Genomic DNA, 24,399 nt, shown 5'->3' on the forward strand with positions numbered 1-24,399 from the left:
CCATAAATGACTCCTTCCGGATTGCAAGAAATTACAACTCCACAAAAGATTTTTTGAATATTCTGCAAATCCGTCAGGTCCAGTCGAAAAAGTACATTTAATTTTCTTGGCGGCATTAGCGACCATTACGGGCGTTATTTCAAAAGTAACCATGTCAACAACTTCGAATTTACATAGCTCCAAAAGCTCTTGGGGTTTTGCCTTAAGTTAGTTTGCACTTGTATGCAAATCGAAATCAATCTTGTTAATTATGATCAGAGATTATCGCTATTCCATGTGACAACTGTAAAACAAATTATAATCGCTTTATCGTTTCAAGCACTATTAATTGTGATTTTTGGATTGGTGCTGATCATGAGTGTAACCAAAATGAGAATGACATTATCTTTATCTGAATCGTTGATTTTGATTTCCTGACTGTTGTACACTAGCGAGTTGTGGTGCGTATCAATGTAGAATATTCAAAAGTTGTAGCTCTTCATCAACCGATGGCTTCAGGCCTGGATGGCCTCACAACAAGATCTCGAATGCTTGACCTCAATCTTTGACGTACTCAGAAGCCAATCAACAGAAATTAGAGAACGTAAGTAGAGTTAGATTGGCCTATGAAAAGGTTGAAACGAAATTTGCAAGCAAGCACTGGATTGGAACCCTGCAGTAAATCGCAGTGGAGGTAGACCCATGAGCTCATGACACAGAAGCCTCAACATGAGGTTCTACAGTTCAAACTATGGTTTGTAATATTTATTTGAAGAACTCGAATTATTGTGTCATTTCAACATAATATCTCACAACATATAAGGGGGTCCATGAAGTTCTGCGGGTTCAAAATATTGGTCGTAGCATCGTACAATATCTAGTTGAGTCCATAGAATCTCCAGATCATGAGATGCTCCAAGATGAATTGAAAAATCTAATAAATGTTTAAACACATCTATGTCTTTGTAATGTGATTAGGTCCCAAATAGCTCCATTGATTCAAATAATAAGTCAAAATATCGTTCAAACATTGCTTGAGCCTGTAAAACTTCAAGATCTTAACATCAGGATTATTTAGAGGACACGATTTATTTTGTCATTTCAACTATATATCCTACACGGATAAATATCCTCAATCCCCAGCAAAATCTTATTGTTGCTGATTCATAAAACAAATAAGTCAGCTAATAAGCAGCCTTAAGCTTTGAAGTTAACGAAGATCATGTGTCAAATGAAATGCATAAATGGTCACACATATCGTTTATGCATTCTTCTAGAATCTAAACTCCCGATCATAACTTGCGGTCACCATTTAAAAAACATTTAAATGTTTTTTGCTCATGACTCTGCCGTTTTACGACTAATTATTGATCTTTATAGATATGATTCAAAATTCAAAACTCCACTGGTCATGTTTTAGAAACTCCGTAAGGAACTGAAATCAAGACAAATATAAACAAAGCTTAGGGTCTAATTTTTATTCTACATAATATCAAAAACGATATTGTCCTGGGTAACAAAGGTTATGTATGGGTTTTTAAGGATATAAACGCATTTAAGGTGTCGAACACCTACAAAACCCCTAAATCTCTATTATGGCCTGATTTACAGAGACAAATGCATTTGAAGATTTGTAACACTCAAACACCCCTTAAATCTCGGTTAAAGCCTTTTTCTGAGATGAAAGCAGTTTATGATTCGGTACACCCAAACATCTCTACGGGCTCGATGTATGCCTTAGGTACAGAGAAAAATGAATTAAATGATTGCAAATACCCAAACACCGCTTAAATTTCTAAGCGGTTTTATTTACTGAGGTGAATTCACTTTAACGATTTGAAACACCGATATATCTCTAAAGCTTATAGTAAGGCCTTATTCATGGCCTCAAATATTGATTTAGGCCTTATTTACGAAGAAAAATAAATTTTAAGATCTGGAACATCCAAATATCCCTTAAATCTCGATTACAAACAAGCAAAACCTCAAAAAAGCTCAATCTCAATTTAAGCGTTATTTATGTTAAAACCATAACTATTGGTAATTTTCTCAAATGGTGTGATTTATAATAGCCATTTTCTCGCAAATATATAACTAGCAATGCAGAAATATTTTGCAAAGTCAGACAATCGTATAAATTGAATAAAAAATTTAGAGCATTCAATAATAATTACTGATCGTCGAAAATATCGAAGAAGTCAAACCAACCCAGAATCCAGCAGGTCATCGCACACAATAACGTGCTACTACCTCTTTGCATTCAGCACCAGAAAAAAGACAGCATAAAAGCTATTCTATGTTGCAGTCTGAAAGCCTGTCGCGACGCACCGCCCGCGTTGTCAAGCGCCATCCTTTCATTCTACACCGCCCGGATCGCCGTTTTCATCGATGATGCTCCTTCTCGTTCGCTCAATCTGATTAATTTTTCTCTCTTATAAAAACGTAAATCAAATAATCCCCTTGGAGCGGCCATGCAAATCTTCATACAGACAACGGAAAACAGCAAATGAATTTATCGCGCACCATGCTGCCCAAATAGGCATACCTACTGCATGCTGCATCGAAGAGAATGAAAAAGGATCGTGCATCCAAGTGGTGCCTCGGACTTACTTATAGTTGTGTCTTGCAGCATGCATTTGCGGTGCAGCTCGTCCTCTTTTTGTCACACTTTATTCCGTGGCAATCGGGAGTGAGGGTTGAGAAATGCCTTTCCCGCGAACATAGCGTTGTTCACAGATGCTGCATCAAAGAAAGCTACCGACTCGTGGTGTGGGGGAGGGGCGTGGGAGCTTCATGAGCGGAATGAATCACCAGGCGGTTCCAGAGCTCGATTGAGAAAGTAATTAAACATGGATTGTGAGGAAGTGGATGTCCGTAGCTTGAAATGATTATATTCAATGTGAGCAGTAAATATATGAACTGACGTAAGGTAGATTTTCATACAAGTATTATAGTGAATACCATCCTGATGCAAGTGACGCTTCGCGGTCACTCATTAAGTAGATAAACTTAATGGACTTAAAGATTACATGTTGGAGGTAAATGACAGCAGCATACCGTTCACACTTCCACACTACCCATAAGAGTCCGTTGAGTCATCCAAAAAGAATTTAGAATTTTAGAAGCTTTCTATGCATTTCGAAAAGACACACAAATATATTACTTTTTCACAAACATTCTTACATATTATTTACAGTTCTGAAAATTAGTACTCTACATTTCACTAAACTTGACGTTGATCCCAATCCTAACCTTACGCAATCTAGATTTTTGGCTTGTCTAAGTACTTCTAAAACTAAGCATAACAATTACTTCAATTACTGGCTCGTTCAGCTACCGCCGTACTTGTAATGACACTGGTGATTTCTCCATTGGGTGCTCGACTCGTATCGAGCGATGATGGAATACTGAAAATTTGGAAGGTTGTTAGAATTCAATGTTCTATAAACATCAGCACTGGAAAGCTTACCTGGTAGGGACATGCCGAGTCAAATTGGTACTATTGGAAAGGTGAGTTGGCATACTGCTTGCCGTCGATGTGCTATCAACGTATCTTTGGTCTTGTGTGGGTCCCGAGGATGAGGTGATGGCATGGTTCGTGTGTATTTCCATTGCCTGGGAGGAAACCACCGCCATGTGGCTGTGCGGTACCATCAATAGTTTCTGAGCTCCAGGGCCACCACCGCCGGGATGCATTGATGACTGGATCATTGAGGGAAGAAGTTTTTCTGAAACACAGTAAATGTTAGTATTAGCGCTTGGTTGTTCAGATAATAGAAATAATCCAGTATAAATAAATTTTATCAAAATAATTGAATGTTCTTGCCACAAAATAAACTAATGAAAAAATAACAAAGGCTCACAATCAACAACAACCCTAAATGATGAATAATCTAGTCTACACGTACACAGCCAGTACTTGAAAGAATCCTGGAAAATGCTAGAAATTCATCTAAGGGAATTTACGTATTCCCGGCAATCTTCGTCCGTCCTTTTATTAACATTTGGTTGATGTGTTTGTTTGTTTGTTTACATTTATTTGCTGCATGCTGCTCTATCCATTCCAATCGATAGAATGGATGAAAACTGACTGAAAACGTTTTTACAAAGCTCCAAACTTCTTAAATGAGTGTGACTATTGTCGGCAACCTTTCTATTTAAACTGCGTGTTAACCAGCTGTTCTATTATAGGCAACTCGAAATCAGCCACATTTTGTAATCTGCATGCTTCATTTCGAGAAAAACCCAGACAAAATGTTTTCTCAGTTCTAACAATCAGATCAGATTGAAGCTGAAAGATCGAAGAATCGTTCGAATACATTCAACTATGTATTTTGGTGATAAAATACAGTGAAATTAACGTTTAAACTTTGGCTGCTGAAAACAGTCAATAGGTGCCGAAGCCGCCATTAGATGAATATTAATGCTTGCAGCACATCAGGGATGTGACACAAACACTGAAGTGGTTAGGCCTACTGTGTAGCGTTTATTAACTTCTTATGTAGATGTCAATGCTGGTCACGACAAACGTGGCTCATTTTATTAAATATAGTCATAAGTTTGCATTTCATCGACTGGAAATCATAGAGCGGAACAAACCGCACCAACCGCTCTCAATCATCGATTAGAAAATTAATTAGTTGAATCGTTGGGAGTGATATAGGTAAGAAATGAACGTACACTCCATTGTATCCTGATCTCCTGGGATGGAACACAGGTATTTCCCCCTTGTGTTCAGGCTTCCAAGCCTGTCTTTACTCGCTTCTTTGACGGTCGGCACGGTCGGCACAACGAAGCCATGTATCATGATTTATGTACACGAAAAAAGTTGTGACCCCCTTATATATTTTGAAACCGTAAGGTAATGATGCCAGTTTGTTAGATCATAAAATAGTTAAATTTTAGATCTAACAAACACACAAACCAACTTGTTACAGAATCTTACGGTATCAACATAAAAAAGGATCCCATCTTTTTTCGTGTACAAAAATCAGGATGCATGACATCGCTGATGGAACATTAACTCTTCTGTGTTACCTGACTTAAAACGAAAATACGTTGTATACGAGTACCCCGAACAGAAACAGAAAGCAAAAAGCATGAAGGAAAAAGGATATTTGCTCAGAATCATATAGATGAAATCCTGGGCTGGGCATTATTGTCCTAGGTTTAATCCGACAATAATATCTGTTGGAATTAATCACCAGCGTTGCCTATATCTCAGATTTATCTGGATTTTCCACATTTTAAGTCATTTTGACAGATACACACACAGATCAAAATTATCTCCAGATTTTTTAAATATGTTCCAGATTCTCCCAGATTTGTTAACATGAGATTTAAAAATATCACTGCCATTCATTTACCTCTCATCCAAAAATAAAAGTCAACCGCTACTTAAATTATTAAAGGCCATCAACGTCCATTGGACACTATTGCAAGTTTATAAGGACTGTTCATTTAATAACACAGATAAAGAAAAAAACCCATAGCTTTTTCATTTTACGTTTATCCAAAGATTATGTTCCCACGAAAATTATGTAATACTTAAATTAATGATTGTTGTTGATTAAATGAACATTAAAAGTAAGTCGTTACAAAAACGTATAAACAAAACACAAAGAAAAATTATATTCTAAATTTATGCCTTTATTGTTTCTTACGCAAACAAGTGATTATATTTTTATTTTTCATGCAACCTTCAACATACACAACATACATGTAGAAGCATTTAGGCAAAATGTTTTAAGTTGTGTGTCGACCAACTCATATCGAACTTTGTCTTACGTGTTACCAATTCATTCATTCAATTCAAATTGAATGAAAACTGCTACTGTGTTACCTGACTTCTAACGAATATACGTTGTATACGAGTACCCCGAATACAACGTATGACTCGTCTAATTTTGCATTGCATTTGCAATGTAAAATTAGACGAACTATATGTTGTATTCGGGGTACTCATTTACAACGTATATTCGTTATAAGTCAGGTAACACAGTAGAGAATAGCTAAACGTTACAAGATAAGGAAGAATCAAAATTATTAAAACTTAATCGTTAGTTTTCTGAAGTAGTAAACATGGGACGAAAAATACCAATAAAAATTTTGAAAAATCGTTCTTTGTTCTACAACATTTTTTTTTTTGTTGATGTGTATCATCATTGAGAATTCAAAAAATTAAAATTATTTGGCTTGATGCAAATTAAAAAAATACCCAGGTGTTCCATGAGTACGAAAAATGTTGTTAACGGCATTTTAGAGCAAAAGTCGACCAAAAAGTGGAATATTTCTGTCAAAAATTTCTTTTAAATTAATTTACTTTCCAAAATTATTTTTAAATTTAATAAAGAGTCACAAATATTGGAATATTGTTAAAAAAAATCTAACACTGCTTCTGGATTGCAATTCCGTCATACAAGTTTCATTTCCATCAAAACGCATTGAAACCAAGGTTGTAAATACTCATTCCAGCTAAAATAGTGTTTTTCGGAATTATAAAACCAAAAGATGGTATGATGACATGTTTTACTTTTAACTTACAAGAAGAAGTTACACAGTATGCGTTTGAAACATAAAACCTGTAAATTTTGCTTTCTATGAGTCACAATCAGCGATTTGCTGATTGCTGAGTGAGTGAGTGAGTGTGTGAAAAATCGCTGATTGTGACTCTCATGAAGTGAAATAAACAGGTTTAATATGTCAAACACATTTTTTGCAACCTCTTCTTGTATCTTACCAATTCAAAATATGATCATAGCATCTAATTATTTCATAATTAAAAAAAAAAAACATTGTTTTAGCTGAAATGAGTATTTGCAACCTTGATTGAAACTTCATTCAATTCACTTCCACATACGTATGAATGCAGAAAAAATGCATTCGCTAGGAGCACTTTTTTTTGTTTTCGAGAAACTTTATGGAAATATTCATATTATGCATCTTTATATAATTTGGTTGTATAGCTTTAGAACTAAACTATCGTATTAAATCAATCATAATTCGTTCACATCGAAATCATTGATATTTTTTAATGTTTATGCTCGATATGACATAAATAGGCGCTTATGTCGAAGTAGTTACTGGTAAATTTATATGATAGACACTCAAATCCAATCGAATTATTATGAGCCAAAAAAGTTGGACGTGGACCAAATTTCGAGAAGCTCTAGTTTAAAGTTATGATTCATTCGGAGTCGGACTACTTTTTCTTTGATTTTGACTCCGACTCCGACTCCTTATGCTTAAAAATGCGACCGAATCTAACTCCGACTCCACGACTTTGACTCCGACGCGAAATCCCTGCTTGTAACACTAGACAACGACAATACATATCACCCAGTAGCCCAGTAGGGAAATTTCATTTTACAAAAAGATCCACCGGCTGGAGAGGGAATCAAACCCTGACTCCGTGGCACACTCAATATGCCTGAACGACAAAAGAGGGCACTAACTGCACCACCGAAAAGCTCACCATAAAAATGTGGAAATCTTCACAGTTTTGCGTGTCATCCTTACTCGGCTTCCTTCTTTTTCGAAGTCAAATTATATAAATAAATCTTAATACCGAAGCTCGGCGCAACTGATAAAACTATTAATCAAAGGTATCTGGTGAAAGTTCTCTTTCTAATGGGTTAGAAAAAGAACTTCCAACAATATCCCTTGATCCATTTCCTGGTGCTACAGACTCAAACTTTAAAAATGTCTCTAAATTTGCTCCTTAGTAGTAATTTAACATTAGAAGATATTTGGACTAGCACTATCCGCCCTTTGGCCTTTTCCATCACCTTTAAAACTGTGGACCTCTATCGCATATCATCTATTCTTTGAATTATCTAGAACAATCATCAGTTAACTCACCAGTTCCAAGTCCATTCAGCGACTGCATCGATTGACTAGATTTAGGTTTCCGTTTTCGCGTTTGAATGCCATCTTTCTTCATGGTCAGTGGTCGATCCACGTTGTGCAGCTTGTGGTACAGCCCGCATGCATTGCAAACCGGTTCACCTCGGTTGTTGCGGCGCCAAAGCGTGGTGGTCGTTGTCTGACAGTTGGCGCACGTTACTCCTGTCCGACGGTTACCAGGTACCGGTGTTTTCTAATTAAAAGCAGAAATACGTTAACAAAAACCTGAATCATCCAAAAAGTAACGTAATCTTACGGGCGGCTGTTTCGCTTTCTGACTTCGATTCGGAGGCCTGTTGGTTCCCGGATTCTGCCGGTTGTACAGGGCGCATGCGTTACACAGTGTATGCCCAACATTATCCCTTCGCCAGAGCGGTGTGTCTGAACTGCCACAATTGACGCATTCTCGGTGTTCGGATGGTGGCAAAATGGACGTTTCGTATGCATCACTCAATCCACTAATCTGCCAAGGTTGCCCATTGCTTGCATACTCCGTGGCACCCGATGGCGTTTGATCCATAACGACAGCGCTGCCAAAAGTCTAAGAGTGATAGGACATTTGAAATGTTTAAAATTGTAATTTTATCTAATTGAGTACTCACCGTACTGTAGTCGATGTTTCCATTCCAGTACGGATAAATCTGCTGTGCTCCAGGGGATCCACTGTTATGCGTAGGTGCACTTTCATACAAATTTTGTGAGCTGTAGTGAATCTGCTTAGCAGATATGATCGAGGAAGACGTGAGCGTTGGGTCACTGCTTTTGTAGAGTACCGTATTAGGGCTAGCGGAATGGTAGTAAACCGTATCCTTAGATGGAATGTATGGATAATTGGCAGGTGTTTGATAGCCCTCGGGAGCGATGTAGTAGTTCTGTGAGGAAGACAACGAATGAACCGGTTCCAGATTGGTGTAGTGTGTCTTGACGTCGCTACCGGAAGCTTCAGAGGATGCTTGAACTTCACCCTGTTGAGCTGCCTCCTGAGCTTCATAGATCTGAATGGTATGCGGGTGAGGTTGATGTTGTTGCGACTGAACCGCCGCCTGGTGATGTTGATGGATCTGTGCCTGGGCATGTTGTTGCTGTTGTTGGTGATGATGATGGTCCAGATGTTCTGACTTGATGGTGGTATCCACTTCTTGTTGCGAGGGATGCTGTTGCTGGTGCTGGTGCTGCTGTTGTGGAGCTGACTGCACGTGTGAATGATGTGGATGGTGGTGAGGGTGATGTGGGTGTGGAGGTAGAGATAGACTCGGATGGGGTTGCTGGTAGTGGACATAGCGAGGATGATATTTTAGTTCTTCATATCGTACAAGTGGAGTTGATCCGTAACGAATGGGTTCTTCTACTTCATTTTTGTATTCAACGTAGATCGTTTGTTGAACGGGCATTTGTGCATTTGCTTCCGCGCTGACTAGTCTTTCCTTTTCCATGCTAGATTCTCGCTTCACGTATTGAGGAACAGGAGACGACGCCGCCACACTGTTACTCTGGCTAGTTGGGGACTGCTCGTAGGTGAAGGCATGCCCTGGAGCTGCGGTAACAGTCGTAACTGCTTGATGATATTCAACTGATTCGTAGTCGCCAGAATCGGGATGTCCATCATGCGTTTCTGCGATTTCTCCACTAGTGGTTATCATCCGGTGTTTGTGCTGATTGATGATCACTGCCGTAGGTAATGCTGGAGATTGTCCATCGTTGATTGTCATCTCAGCAGGTACTATTATCTCCTGGACTTCGGCTTCTTGCAATTGGGGTTGTTGTTGCTGTGATTGGTGGTGATGTTGTGATTGCTGCTGCTGTTGCTGCTGATGCTGCTGCTGTTGATGATGTGCCTGAGGAGTGTGAGCTTGTGGTGGGTGCGATAGATGCTCAGGTGATCCCGTTTCGATTTTGGACGTGCTGTCGTTCGAGTCTCTGGTTTCCATCTGAAATTAAATGAAAAAAGGTCTATGACAAACATGAAAGGTGTGAGTCCCGATCTTTTCGGTGATTCATTTTTACGGCTTGATGGTTTGTAAACAATTGGCACGCGTCATAACGAACGGTTATGGCTTCAAGTTTGCAGTCGTGATGTTGCCAGTGCTATGTAGATTTAATGATTTAATTTGGTTTGCACTTGAACCATCCTTCTCTACAGTGAATGACGTACGGAAGTAATAGTAATGTTGCAAAGTGACTCAACATTTTAGAGCAGGCAGGTTGTACCGAAATGAATAAGCAAAATATACGCTAAGCGACGCAATCGACATTACGACGTCCGCAGGTGTCTGTTTCCGCACAAATATGCCGCTTCCGATGGAGGGAAAGCTAGAGAAGAATTTGGGCTGAACTTTCTACACCTTTTACTTGGATTTTTACAATTAATGGAAAAGCTTCTCTGATTTTTTTTTCCCTGAGTGCAGGGATGGCATCGCTTTTTGGAGCATCGTTCATTTTTTTCAACACTGAAAACTTATGTAAAGTCCAATCTTTTGTCAATCAATTTATTTAAAAATAGATAATTAAAGCTAATATGCTTCCAACCAAACTCCGTATTTTTAATGAAGATGCACTTTGGTGCAATTCGTGAAGTTTGTTCAGGAGAATACTAGCTTGCCTTGCTCATGGAATTCATCTCGCCGTAGTTTCCATTTAACCTACCTCAATATCATTATGATGTAGATAGTTTGACATCACATGTAGATATGTGAATGTGTAAATCAATTGTAGATTCATTGTACAGCTTTTCAGAAAGTCTCCAACTAAAGACAATATTCTGCCACAAAACCATTACCTATTTAATCGATTACAAGTTCCTTCATGTTTTTTAATGTTTTGGAAAACTGTTCATTAACTGGAGTACCATATGTGCATATATGACTCAAATTAACAATTAATTAACCACTTCATGCGAGCAGTTAAAATGACGTTTACTACCACTCGAACTTTTAAATAAACCATTATTTTGAGATTTTTTTTTCTTCTAGAACCTCGAGAAAAGTAGCCAAAATTTGTGCGTTTCATAAAAAAAATAGAAATTAGTTGGTTCATTTTTGTCAAATTGCTGGTAGAAAGTCATGCCAAAACTGCTTGACAAAGAGGTCAATTCAATCCCTCCTTTAACTCTTTGAGCACCAAACTGCAAATGATCTTAACACTATTTTCAAAATGTTGTATCTCGGATTCTATTTATCTGTTGTGTAATGTTTTTATACCGTTGGAAAGATTATTTCTTCAACTTTTTATTCTAGTGGTTTTCCAGTAATGCAATTAAACATTCGACTATGCTGACGGAAAGTATGAAATGTTCGCTCTATAGTGTTCAAACGGTCTCAAATCGGGTCCTGATTAGCCTCCGAAAGTTTAAACTCATTTGATAGAAACTGACTTGGCACTAACCATTTGAAGTTTATATGGAATAACAATGGGAAAACAAAACTTTTTATTCATTGTCTTCTACTCTTTTTAAATATTGTACTGTTAAAAAATTCTATTGCTATTCTTATGGGAATTTTTATCAGCTACAACTTTACACAAAATCATTTTTCAGCCAAACGTCAAATTAAATAGTTATTAATTATTTATTGAATCATTAACACAAGCTCAGCCAGTGTTGAGAAAATATCAAAAAATCAAATCTCAACAACGCCCAAGTTCACGTTTGATTTTCGTAGACAAAAATCAACAAACAAACAACTGTGGTTGATTTTGCAAGCTATGATATCGCAGCTCGGAATATCAAGCTAACAAAACTCACCAACTGCAAATCTCACCAAACTGTGGTGAGATTGAGTTTAATGATTTTTGCTTTACTCCCGAATGCAACCGAAACTTCCATAACGGCTTGCAGCAGTCCCTTCGCGTCTGCCATCGGTGAGGATTAAAAAAAAAGCACACTACATATGCTTCCTCTTTCTTAGAAAACGATGTGCAATGGAATCATTTTTGTGTCGAGTCAACTCTCAGCTTCATTTTTGCACGTTTTGAATAGTCTCGCAATATCAAAGGAGCTTGTAAAATCAATATCAAGCATGATATTATGTTCCAATATCACGCGTGATATTGCGGGCACATGAGAGCGGAAAAATATCAATTGATTTCTGATTTTGCCAACACTGAGCTCAGCTATCATTTTCTAAAGTAGAATTAACTGGTGAATTTTGAGATAGATATGAACCGATATTATGGTTTCTCCATAGTAATTCCCATATAAACTTCAAATGGTTTGTGCCATGTCAGTTTCTAACTAAATGTGTTCAAATTTTGGGAGGCTAATCAGGGCCCAATTTGGAGCCGTTTGAGCACTGTGGAGTGAAAATTTCAAATTTTGCATCAGTCTAATGAAGCATTCTACTAAATAATTTTATTAGCTTTCTGCGCAATATGTGCTAGGAGAATTAAATCAGTATGTACAAGCTAAAACGGCTTCTCTACCGACGCAACAATAATTGAATATTCAATATTTAATAAAAAAGAAAAAAAACGATAGTACCAACCACCATGTGTCATGACCAAATAAACCATAATAAAGGGGAACAACTATCATCCTTCCCAACAAGATAAAATCATAAGAAATCTGTTGAACATTATCGAAGATTACTCTAATTTAGTTGTTATAATAATAATCCAACAACTCTTTTAGGTGTTATTGTTTAAAAACTGAAAAACTACTTTTTGAAGCAATGAAATTGGGTTGATAGTGGAATGCTTAAATAAAACAGTAAAAAGGGTTATCTTCCATTTAATTCCACTTAATTAATTTTGGTATCCATGACTTATACGTATTTCGACCATAATGATCAGTTAGTGTCATTCTCACTAAGGACTTATCGAAAATCTAAACCCCTTAAGTACTCATTCCATGTCAAGATCAAAGGTACAAAAATGTAACTTAAATGTGTAGAATCGGAACCTACCTAACTAATAAAAACCAAAGATTGAAGTAAATTAAAGGAGAAAAATCTATACAATTCTCTAATAAGGAAAATTCTCAAAGGCTTGGAAGCCATCATAATGAAGTAATGAAATTGGGTTGTTAGTGGAATGCTTAAATAAAACAGCAAAAAGGGGATATCTTCCATTTAATTCCCCTTAATTAATTTTGGTATCCATGACAGATACGCCTTTCGACTACAATGTGCAGTCGTTTCGTATCTGTCATGGATACCAAAATTAATTTTCGTTTCTAGCTCGGCATGATGTAATATATTATTGTACAAAAATGTCTCTTCTAATCCAAATGACGTCTAACACTAAATTGTGGGAAAATAGATGACCTTTCCAGAAGGAAAATAAACTGTTAAGAATCACATATGTTGGCCAAAAAAAGTTTTATAAAATATTTTATAGTAAATTGATTTTATGACGCTTCAAAAATATGGAATATTAACTAATAGTTGACCAATCTAAAGTCTTGGAAAAAATATCCAGAAGAATTAACTGAAATATTTGGTCAGCTGGAGATCTTTTGAAAAATCCTGATCATTCTACATTCTACTTCTTGACTCTTCACTGAAGTGGAATTTTTACAGAAATCATTAATTGACATGATTTCTGATATGCTTAAATCTAACTCCATGTTTGATGCTATTCAAATTGGGGTAAAATTTGCAAATAATATTGTCATGACTTTAAAATTCAGTAATGGATTTTAAAGCATTAACTATTTTAAATGGGAATGCTCGATCTCTTAAAGATAATGAAGACGAGCTATTTAACTTTTTGAGAGTTCATAACGTGCGTATTGCCGTTATAACTGAAACGTTCCTTAAACCTGACCATAAGGTTAGGAAGGACGCAAATTTATTGATTTATAGAAATGATCGTCTTGATGGACCCTGTGGTGGCGTTGCCATCATTGTTCATAGACGAATCAAACATAAAATTCTTTCTTCATTTGAAACCAAAGTTTTTGAAACTTTGGGTGTTTCTTTTGAAACAAAAATTGGACAACTTACGTTTATAGCTGCCTATTTGCCATTCCAATGCGTAGGCCAGCAAAAGAATTTTCTCAAGGGTGACCTTAAGAGACTTACCCGCCATAGGTCTAAATTCTTTATTATTGGTGATTTTAATGCAAAACACCGCTCATGGAATAATGCTCAAAGCAATTCCAATGGCAATATTCTGTTTGATGATTGTTCTGCAGGTTATTACACTATTCAATATCCAAACAGCCCAACATGCTTTTCTTCTGCAAGAAATCCCTTCACTATTGATTTGGTCTTAACTGATTCATGTCAACTTTGTAGCCAATTGGTTACCCATGCTGACTTCGGTTCTGATCACCTTCCAGTAACTTTTGAAATATCCCAAGAAATAATTTGTAATCCCAACAGCTCTACTTTCAATTGCCATAGAGCTGATTGGGGGCAATATCGAACATTTATGGAATATAACCTCGATCCAAACATTCCTTTGCAAACCAAAGATGAAATAAATTATGCTCTTGAATCTCTGACTACTTCTATAGTTGAAGCAAGAGCTGCCTCAGTACCAAAATGCGAGGTTAAATTAGATTCAATTATAATGGACGACGATCTTCAGCTCTTGATCCGTCTTAAAAATGTCCGTAGGAGATCACGCGATCCTGCCATAAAAGTTATCTGGCGGGATTTACAAAAACAAATTAAAAAGCGATTCTCTGCCCTGAGGAACAAAACTTTTGAAAATAATGTTTCTAAATTAGACCCGAGTTCCAAACCCTTTTGGAAACTCACAAAAATTTTGAAAAAACCTCATAAGCCTATTCCAGCGCTTAAAGAAGATGGTAAAATTTTGATCACAAATTTGGAAAAACTCAGAAACTTGCTAAGCAATTCGAGAGTTCCCATAATTTCAGTTTGGGTCTTACTAGTCCTATTGAGAATCAGGTTGCTCGGGATTATCTGAATATTTTCTCTCGGGAAAATATGTTTGATGATTCCTGGGGGACTGATTTGGACGAAGTAAGGTCTATAACTAAAAAAAATTCATAATATGAAAGCTCCAGGTGATGATGGAATTTTCTATATCCTCATCAAAAAACTCCCAGAGAATACCTTGTCTTTCTTGGTAAAATTATTTGACAGATGTTTCCATTTGGCATACTTTCCTGATAAATGGAAAAATGCAAAAGTTGTTCCAATTTTGAAGCCGGATAAAAATCCAGCTGAAGCTTCTAGCTACCGCCCAATAAGTTTGCTTTCTTCAATAAGTAAACTTTTTGAAAAGATCATTTTGAATAGAATGATGCTTCACCTCAATACGAACTCAATTTTTGCAGATGAGCAGTTTGGATTTCGCCATGGGCATTCAACTACTCATCAACTCTTAAGAGTTACCAATTTAATTTGTTCAAACAAATCTGAAGGCCACTCAACTGGAGTTGCTCTTCTAGACATAGAAAAAGCATTCGACAGTGTTTGGCATGAAGGTTTGATTGCTAAATTGAAAAAGTTTAATTTTCCACCTTATATTATGAAATTAGTTCAAAATTATTTAACTGACAGAACTCTGCAGGTAAATTATCAAAATTCCAAATCTCATCGACTAACTGTTAGAGCAGGAGTTCCTCAGGGTAGCATTCTTGGGCCTATATTGTATATAACGTTTTCACTTCGGACCTCCCTGATTTGCCTCAGGGTTGCCACAAATCTTTGTTCGCTGATGACACAGGCATTTCCGCTAAAGGAAGAAGTCTTCGTGTTATTTGCAGTAGACTGCAGAAAAGTTTAGATATTTTCTCTTCTTATTTACAAAAAATGGAAGATTTCTCCTAACGCTTCCAAAACTCAACTAGAGCTTCGTTTTTGAAACCTAGTAGTAGTCATATAGTCACTATGAACGGAGTTCCAATTTCCTGGTCAAACCAAGTGAAATATCTTGGATTAATACTTGACCAAAAATTAATTTTTAAAGATCAGAATTTCGAATGTTGAGACTTTAGAACAAATGTCCAACAAAATAATTAATAATTTCAGGCAAAAATATCCCTTTATACTTAGATAAGATTTAGTTTAAGTTTTTAGTTTTAAGATATCAATTGTTATACTGACATGCAGGTTTAAAAATCCTGTTTAAAATACTGAATTGCCAAGACAGGAACAATGTAAAAACACTTAGCTATATATCATAACAATTAAGGCTGGTAACTTACTGTAGTAACTGGAGCACCTAGGTTAAAATGAAATGTAATTTATTTTGAATTTGGAACAAATAAAGAGTAGAAAAAGTAGAATCGAAACCGTCCAATGGAAGTTCGTACGTTACGCATTTCGTTATCTGCCATGGAATGACCGCTCCCATCTATGCTGATCGATGCAGGTTGATTAATCTTGGTTCACTCAACGTTAGGAGAGATATAGCCAAAACTTGTTTCGTCAGCAACTTACGAAAATCCAATATCGATTACCCAAAACATCTTAGTCAACTAAACGTGAACAGCCGCAGACGTGCCCTTCGTTCCCATACTTTTCTCTATAGAGCTAGATCTAGGACTAATTTGGAATGCACGAACCCATCAAGAGTATGTATCGTGATGTTGACAATTGTTTGATTTTAACTTGTCTGTACGTATGTTAAAAAATAATGTTGTGATATCATTATCTGTTCGATGTTACTTAATTTAAGTTCGTCATTAGGGTTGTTTTAACCTTTTGACTGTACAGATAAAATAAATAAATAAATACACCACCGGTGCCACTCGTGAATCATATCACTCGGATAGGTTTTCCATAAATGACCTCTTCGAAAAGTGGCTGATTGAAACAAGATCTTTGCAAATGTAAAAAAAAATCAAGATCAAATATGTTGACAGCGTGTCCACTGATAAACGCCATCACATCAATGAATTTAATTTTTTTTAGTTATAATTTAATCTCTATAGACCATCCTCAACCTCTCGGCCATGGCGTGGATGAAATTATACTACTTTTGATAAATACGCTGTAGAAAATTGTAAAAAGGCTCAAAATGAGAAGATAAAAATCTAATTTTGATGGTTTGGTTTTCCTGATATATGAAAACTACATACAGTTATAGCATTATAAATGATGATTTGAGGTGAGGTAGAGTGTAAAAATGAACATACATTGATTTTGTTGTAAAATAAACAAATAAAAAATAAGAGGCGTCTTGTATTTATTCGCTTACATATGGGGAACAATAAGGATCAAATTATCCCCTTAAACTGCATAAACATTAAAAAGGGGACAGGAGAAGTATGAACCAATCTTTGTTCATAAGTCCATGTTCCAAACATTACTCAAAAGATGGTAATAAAGTTTTGACATTATTATATTTTAAGCTCTATGCTACAAAAAAAATTAAAATTACAGAGAAGAAATCGAAAAAAACAATGTTGATTTGAACTTTAAGCCAAATTGTTGTCCTACCCATTGCGCTACGGTGTGGACAAACCCCATACATAAACCCTAGAATTCCTAACTACAAAAAACGCAAAGCTCTTCTATCAGTATAATTTATTTTTTGTTTTGATCTTTGTGCGCTATTTCAAACTGGCACGCTCTTCATAAATCCTTCATTTGGCGACAATTTGTCCGACGTTGGGAAAAAAAATATGCCTTTAAAAACAGGCGTGTTTAATTATTGTTCGGTCCTTCTTCTTTGCTGCGGTATTCTGCCCCGATTATCAGCGTCTTTATTTTCGTTTTTATTGCATATGGAAGATAAGGCCCATTTTATGGTACGCTACTGACATTTATGGTTAAAGCCCAAGAACCCGCCAGCGAACGTGTACTCCAGTAATAAGTCCTGAACCAGTAGCAAGAAGAAAAGGAACAATGTGCTTAGGTTCGAACGTTTTTGTTTTAAATTCCTAAACAATTGTGCGATTAATTAGCCGAGTAACTGGATGTGACCTTTAGGCACCCGTTCTTCACTGTCAACAGATGTTATCTGAGTGACCTAGTGCTTTATGACTATGTGTCAAACTCCATGTGCGGGGTCAGCTGTTGGCTAGCAAGAAATGTTCAAATGCATTCATTTTGTTTGTGTTTACTTCTTTAGACACATATGGAAAGCGTGTAGGTCGGGATTGGATAAGATATCTTCTGATAGAAGGAGATCCTTGCTTACAGTCGTTATCAATACGAATGACGGTATCGATAATTTTCAGAGAGATTCATGATGAACAAGATTTCATTGGGAAATTCAGCATATCTACAATGCCAATGATGATAACCGGTTGACTCATTCTCTTTATTTATGTACAAAATTTACTCAGTTTCGTAAAATAATTATGAGAAGAAAAAGAGGGAGTCAACTTGACTCAGGCTCTTAGTTACTTTCGACGGGTGTGAGTACAGCTGCAAGACATTTTCATTGTCCGCCGACGGTGGTTCTATTTTTTTTCTTGCCATATAGTACAAATAAAAGAGATAGCATTGTATTTTGATCGTAATAGATTATGCCAGCCATAGCGAAAGTTTGCAAATATAAATCATCCAATTTGCATCACGCTCTCTCAACGCTTGTCGCTCACAAGAAAATAATTTAAAACCGTCACAAAAACATAAAAACGCAAGAAATCATAAAAATTCCTTTGGTTTCACTTTGTCGTTGGTCCTAGGTAGTTATCTTCAACTCCCTCGCCTTAAGTAATTCTATAAATCACCCACAATTAGCAGTCGACCATAAGACAGAGCAGAAAAGAATCGCAATTTTCGCTCGCTCTTTCTTTCTTACTCCTTCTGCCTCATTGCCGCTGGCCGTAGCATTTGACATTGAAACCTTACGGGCGTGCGATTTCCGGCAAACCACCTCTGCCTAGGTGGCACCGACCGAAGCCTTTTGGAGCCAACACATCAAGGTAAAGCCAGTGCATACTGGTCAGTCGGCAATAAAAAGCTCCAGACGCAGAGTATATGGCCTTAGCCGAATTGAGGCGCCTACGTTTGTCCAAAAAAAGGACTCTTTTTGTGTCTTTTTTGTCTTTATTGATTTCATTGTAGTTTACATTTTCTGCTCTTCCTTCGAAGGCGTCAGCGGCCTGTCATGTAACCTTTTCCGTTCTGGTCTGTATTGAGTTATTCGGTGTCCTTTTCAGTGAAACAGCGTAAATAATTCAATTAACGAGTAGCACGATCGCATCTATTGAATATAAAAAATAAGCTCGAGTCCTAGATTCACCTGTTTCTAGCACTTTTCAGCTGTCCGATTAGACGCGGGACACAATCATGGTTTCCTCTCGCGATAATCGATCTAATTAGAGCTGGGTTACGTTACGCTCGAAACCTATGTAAAATTGGTCAGATAACACGAGTTTACGTTCTTCGAACATTATACCGATCTATTTCGTTGAGCTCTAGCATGCCGTTTTGGGGTCAACGCGATTCAACCTGTAGTTATATCGGAGAAAGAATCAAACGACCAAAACTAAGACATTTTTATATTTATTGCTTCTTGATAAAGCTATTCCATGTTCGAAGATGGAGCTTTTAGTGGTGGCGCTACATTGATCGATGGTCCAGTTCAGGTGGTACTCAAGTCGTCTCAGGAATGTGACGCACAGTTTACAGTTTTGCTGACGCTTAATTGAGAGGGCTGTTGGAATTTCATGGAAAATAAAATTGATGTTGTACATATGCAGATCATATTAGGGCGCTAATGTCATCCAAATCTGTCCATTGTTGCCTGTACACACTGTACATTTGTGTACACCAGTGTAGTGAAAGTCTATAACATCAAAAACAACACAAATTGTAGATCTAAGGTGAAGAGGATCAAGTGCCATATATCATACAATCCCTTATTCTGATGACGTTTGCACTTTATAGATGTAGTCAAAGATACACAATTTATTATGTTTAAATAAAGAACACCTCATACATGGCAATATGAACAATGAATGGATAGTATGATACACAATCTCTCTGCATATAGAAGAACTAGGAATGATGCAAACACCTATGAGCAAATCAATGATAACATTAATGTGTATTGGCAAATCAATTTTGGCCACCGTGGAGAATAGAAGAACTATAAAAGTGATGATGGTTTCAAAATTTTGCCCGGTATACGAGTGAAATCTTAAAATGCATTTATTTTGCGATCAAATTGTTTTAATAAAATCTGGTTGATGCCACGCTAGTAGAAAACTTAAGGGCTACTCAATAGAAGTATCATATGGAAACAATATTTTTTTTCATATTTAGTTATAAACACAGATCTTAGCTTTTCTACCCTTGTAGCGGCAACCAGATTTAAAAAAAGCTCCATTTGCAAAATAAAAGCATTTTTAAATTGCACTCGTACGCCTCCCTTGGAAAATATGTAAATCATCATCACATTCATAGTTCTTCTATTATTCACGGGAGTCAACTTTGATTTGCCAATACAATTAGTTGTTTTTTTTTATTATTACGCGTTCGGTGAATTATTTCACCAAAACAGTTCGGTAATATGTAAAATTGGCACAGTAGCCGGAGGTGGAAAAAGCCCATTAGAGTTATATTTAACGTTTTGTCATTTTATATTATTCCTAGCTTACTCACACAAAATTTAGTGATTGTTGCAAATGATTTCGATTTTCAACAGCACTTTGAACGTTGCTGAGTCAGCAGATTTTGATGTTTTGTATGTCCAAATCCAAAAAATTGAGGCTCTCTTAAAAACGAGATGAACTAACCATTATACTAAAAATCTCGTTAATAAGGCAATAGAAAAAAGCTCACTCAAAGACTTGTTACTCATTCTATTTAGAACTGATTTGAGAACAAGTTTTTTTTTTTTTTGTTGATGAGCATTAGAGTGATGCAAAATTTGAAATTTTCGCTCCGCAGTGCTCAAACGGTTCCAAATTGGGTCCTGATTAGCCTCCCAAAATTTGAACTCATTTACCTGACTTGGCACAAACCATTTGAAGTTTATATGGAAATAACTATGGGAAAACCAAACTTTTTGTTCATTGTCTTCTAGCTTTTTTCCATATTGTACTGTTAACAAGTAGCGAACATTTCAAATTTTGCATCAGTCTAATGAGCATGCAGCGTGTTTCATAAGATGGAAAAGGAAATCTTGTCCAACCTAATTTACGAAGAGAAAATAATAAGAATTGATTTTGCACTGATTCTAATCGTTCCTCATGCGTGAAGGAAAAAGGTGACAAAACTATGCTGCAATATTCAAGTATTGATCTTACATATGAAATGTACAGTGATTTTATTGTATAGGGGTCATGAAAGTTGTAACTGACTCGTTTGATAAAGCCAAGCATGTTATTTGCTTTGTTGATAATTGTATTATAATGATCAGTGAATGCTAGTTTTGAATCAACTATAACTCCTAAATCCCTAACTCGTTCACACTTTTCTACTGCCTGGTTTACTAATACAATTGTATTTTCTGGTTTGTTTCTTTTCTACTAATAGCTATTGATTCACAATTTTGATAAGCACACCACCAAATTATTTACCCTGCACCGGAACCTGGAATCGAACTCGAGACAGCCGGTAAACCTTGACACTACCAACTTAGCTATGCCACACTTTGAACTGATGTAAAAAATCTACATGCCCTTCTACAACAAGATCGCTGAGTAGAGGCTTTTTTAGTTCATGGTCAAATCTCAAATATTACTGAGTAATTGAACTTTTTTCTGTTTGCCATAAATTGGCTCTAACTCGAAAAATATACTGCTTAGCACAACATTACCGTCTTCATTGCTTCTTAGCTCCATTGAAAAATATGCTACTTAGCTCAACATTGTGGGCTCCATTGGACAGCTTAGAAAATTTCCTACTTAAAAGTGAACTTTCTACTTCAAGAAAGCTGCATTTAGTTACAGTTAAGAGATAAGCATGTCTAAAATTGGTGTTTTGATACGTGTTTTCCCTTACTATTTTGAAAGATACGTAATAAAGTGCTTTGATTTTTCAAATAAAAATATGCCTCTTAAAACGCTCTGCAACTCTCTGTTTGACAATGACTTTCTATCTCATTGTTTTGTTGCAATTTTGTTCTAAACACATAATGTGGGGTCGGTCGGTTGCATAAAACCAAATATATTATATCAACAATATGGTCCATTCTTGCCTTTTCCATACATTGCAATGGCGTCCTAAAAAATATTGCTTCTCGCACCATCTAGCGTTGAAAAATGTTAGCAACGTTCATCCAATTACAATAAAGGGGAGAAAATATAGCGCTTATTACTCAAATATATGTCCAATTACTTTCATTAATTTTGTTTATAACACGATAATTTATCTGACGTGTCACTGTTGTCAACAAATAAAATAATAAGATTGAATATACACATTTAAAATAAGACCCAAATTATTATTTGGTTTACCCCTCGTGAAGATTAACAAATAAATTGGTAGCCTTTTTGGCAACAGAGGATTTCTTATCGCTGAATATTCGTGGATCATATTGTTAATATAATATTTATATTTGATAAAATACAAATTCAACCCCACCACGTGTTACTGTTGACGCCTGTATTCAGCGCGCACAGCACACTGCTGGGGTGAGAGGTAATCACGCTTACCACTACACCACCACACAATGGGACCATTCTGAAAAAAGACGGTCAATACCTTTTTCTGCCGTTTATCGTCGTTTAAGAGACTTGGTGTCTTGGAAGAAGTTTCTCGTAATAATAGTCCGAGTCTTTTGAAATAATTACCTAAATATTTATTAAGCTGGTATTACACTTGCAAAAACAATTTTTTACTGGTTCAAGATAATAGCTTTACGTCTTCAGCAATGTTGTAGAAAAACAAATTTTATGAAACTTTGCTGAGGACACCAACTTCTATATCATTATCTTTACAATATTTAAGTGAACTCTTGACCTTAAAATCACTGTTTTGGCTTTTTTGGTCTTATATTCTCAACTAAACGGTTTGGCATGTTCTACATAGATTTAAATATCATCAAATTACACAACTTTGCTGAAGACAACGCTTTGTTTGAGTTTTATAGTGGTTTAAAGGCAACATATTATCAACATTTCAATAAAATTTTCTCTTGAGTTTGCAGGTTTTAGCAGCCACATTTAACATGGTTTGATCAGTCATGATGTGAAGTATAAACGAGCCAAAAATCTCAATCGGGTGTTGTCGGGCACTAAGGTTTTGTCAATAATCTTTTCAAGATGTTTTTAAATTAATGTTTATTCAAAATGTTGATCGATATGTTTCTTTCCGCATATTGTCGCGCTTATGTTAAATTCTCATCACAGGCCTGTAGATTCGAAGAGATACTTCGAGTCTCCCCACACATGTGGTGGGTTAGGCAAAGAAGTGTGCATTTGACTTACTTGTCGCATTAATGGCCCTTCGTTCATTTCAACTTCTATTCAATTTTCAGACTGCCGTACTCTAACGGAGCTATCAACCTATCCTCTTCAGAACATACTCTAGAGAATAAATTATCACACTAAAGCTTCACGTTTATATTAGTATAGCATTTCCAACCAACTCTGAAAATCGTAAACTTCACGTATGAAGCAACAAACAAAAAAATACAAATATGATTTACTAACAAAAGCATAGAAACAAATTACTGACAATACCTAATTGCCCGACCAGACCCGATTGAGATTTTAGGCTCGTCTATACTTCAGATCATGACTGATCAAACCATGTTAAATTAGGCTGCTAAAACCTGCAAACTCAAAAGAAATTAAGATTGAAAAAATTGTAATTTTTTGCCTTTAAACCGGTTTATGATCCAAACAAAGCTATATAGACTACCGTTGTCTTGAGCAAAATGGTGTATTTTGAGAATATTGAAAACTTTGTTGAACATATTACCCCGTTTATTTGAGATTATAAAACAAAAAATGACAAAAAGGCGATTTTAAGGTGCTCCTGTCAAGAATTCACTTAAATATTGTAAAGATAAAGATATAGAAGCTGGTGTCTTGAGCAAAGTTTCATAAAAATTGTTTTTCTACAACATTGCTGAAGACATAAAACTATTTTCTCGAACCAGTAAAAAAATTGTTTCTGCAAGTGTAATACCAGCTTAATAAATATTTAGGTAATTATTTCAAAAGACTCGGACTATTATTACGAGAAACTTCTTCCAAAACACCAAGTCTTTAAAACAACGATAAAGGGGAGAAAAAGGTATTGACCGTCTTTTTTCAGAATGGTCCCACTCTGCACCGGTGCCGCTGCCTCATATCTTTCCAGGTTTGTCCAGGAAAAACTTCCCGGATATGAGAAAAGTAAAAATTGGATTCACTCAGTCCACTTCTAGACTGAGTAAAATACTCGGCAATTTTCTTCATTTTCCTGCAAATTTTAGAGGTTTTCCACAGGAAACTTCATCGCTGAGCTCAGGTACTTTTGGCAATTATGAGTTAACTAAACTCAAATTTGGGTCGTTCTCATTCGCCGTGTGTGACCAAGAAAAGAAAATCGAAACAGAAATTCTCGGCTTGCTAACAAACATGCATCCTCCAGAAGAGCTGGCGGCTGCTACGCTTTAAATCATTCGAAAATATCCTATTATTTCAATGAACTGATCTACAGTGATATCGAGAAAAATCCCAATCGATTTCAATTTTCATCATGCAAT

General features: G+C 36.3%; 2 protein-coding genes across 5 annotated transcripts in view; both read right to left on the reverse strand.

The window, feature by feature from the left end:
• Window positions 1-24,399, reverse strand: part of LOC135698664 (GATA-binding factor A-like) — a 444,653-nt gene that overhangs the window by 168,354 nt on the left and 251,900 nt on the right. The gene's annotated exons all lie outside the window — the stretch shown is intronic.
• LOC135698660 (GATA-binding factor 3-like) overlaps window positions 3,135-24,399 on the reverse strand; it is a 38,337-nt gene continuing 17,072 nt past the window's right edge. For all 4 annotated transcript variants that reach the window (XM_065218729.1, XM_065218731.1, XM_065218728.1 and 1 more), the window contains exons 2-6: window positions 8,487-9,812; window positions 8,141-8,425; window positions 7,840-8,077; window positions 3,449-3,707; window positions 3,135-3,386 (exon numbers count right to left, since the gene is read on the reverse strand). In XM_065218729.1, coding sequence (XP_065074801.1) covers window positions 3,293-3,386; window positions 3,449-3,707; window positions 7,840-8,077; window positions 8,141-8,425; window positions 8,487-9,812 — 2,202 coding nt within the window. In that variant the 3' untranslated portion in view covers window positions 3,135-3,292. The remainder of the gene's footprint in view (window positions 3,387-3,448; window positions 3,708-7,839; window positions 8,078-8,140; window positions 8,426-8,486; window positions 9,813-24,399) is intronic.

This window comes from Ochlerotatus camptorhynchus, unplaced genomic scaffold, assembly GCF_037179485.1.
Source record: "Ochlerotatus camptorhynchus isolate MF236.1 unplaced genomic scaffold, CSIRO-AGI_Acam_v1.1 ptg000093l, whole genome shotgun sequence".
Taxonomy (NCBI): Eukaryota; Metazoa; Arthropoda; class Insecta; order Diptera; family Culicidae; genus Ochlerotatus; species Ochlerotatus camptorhynchus.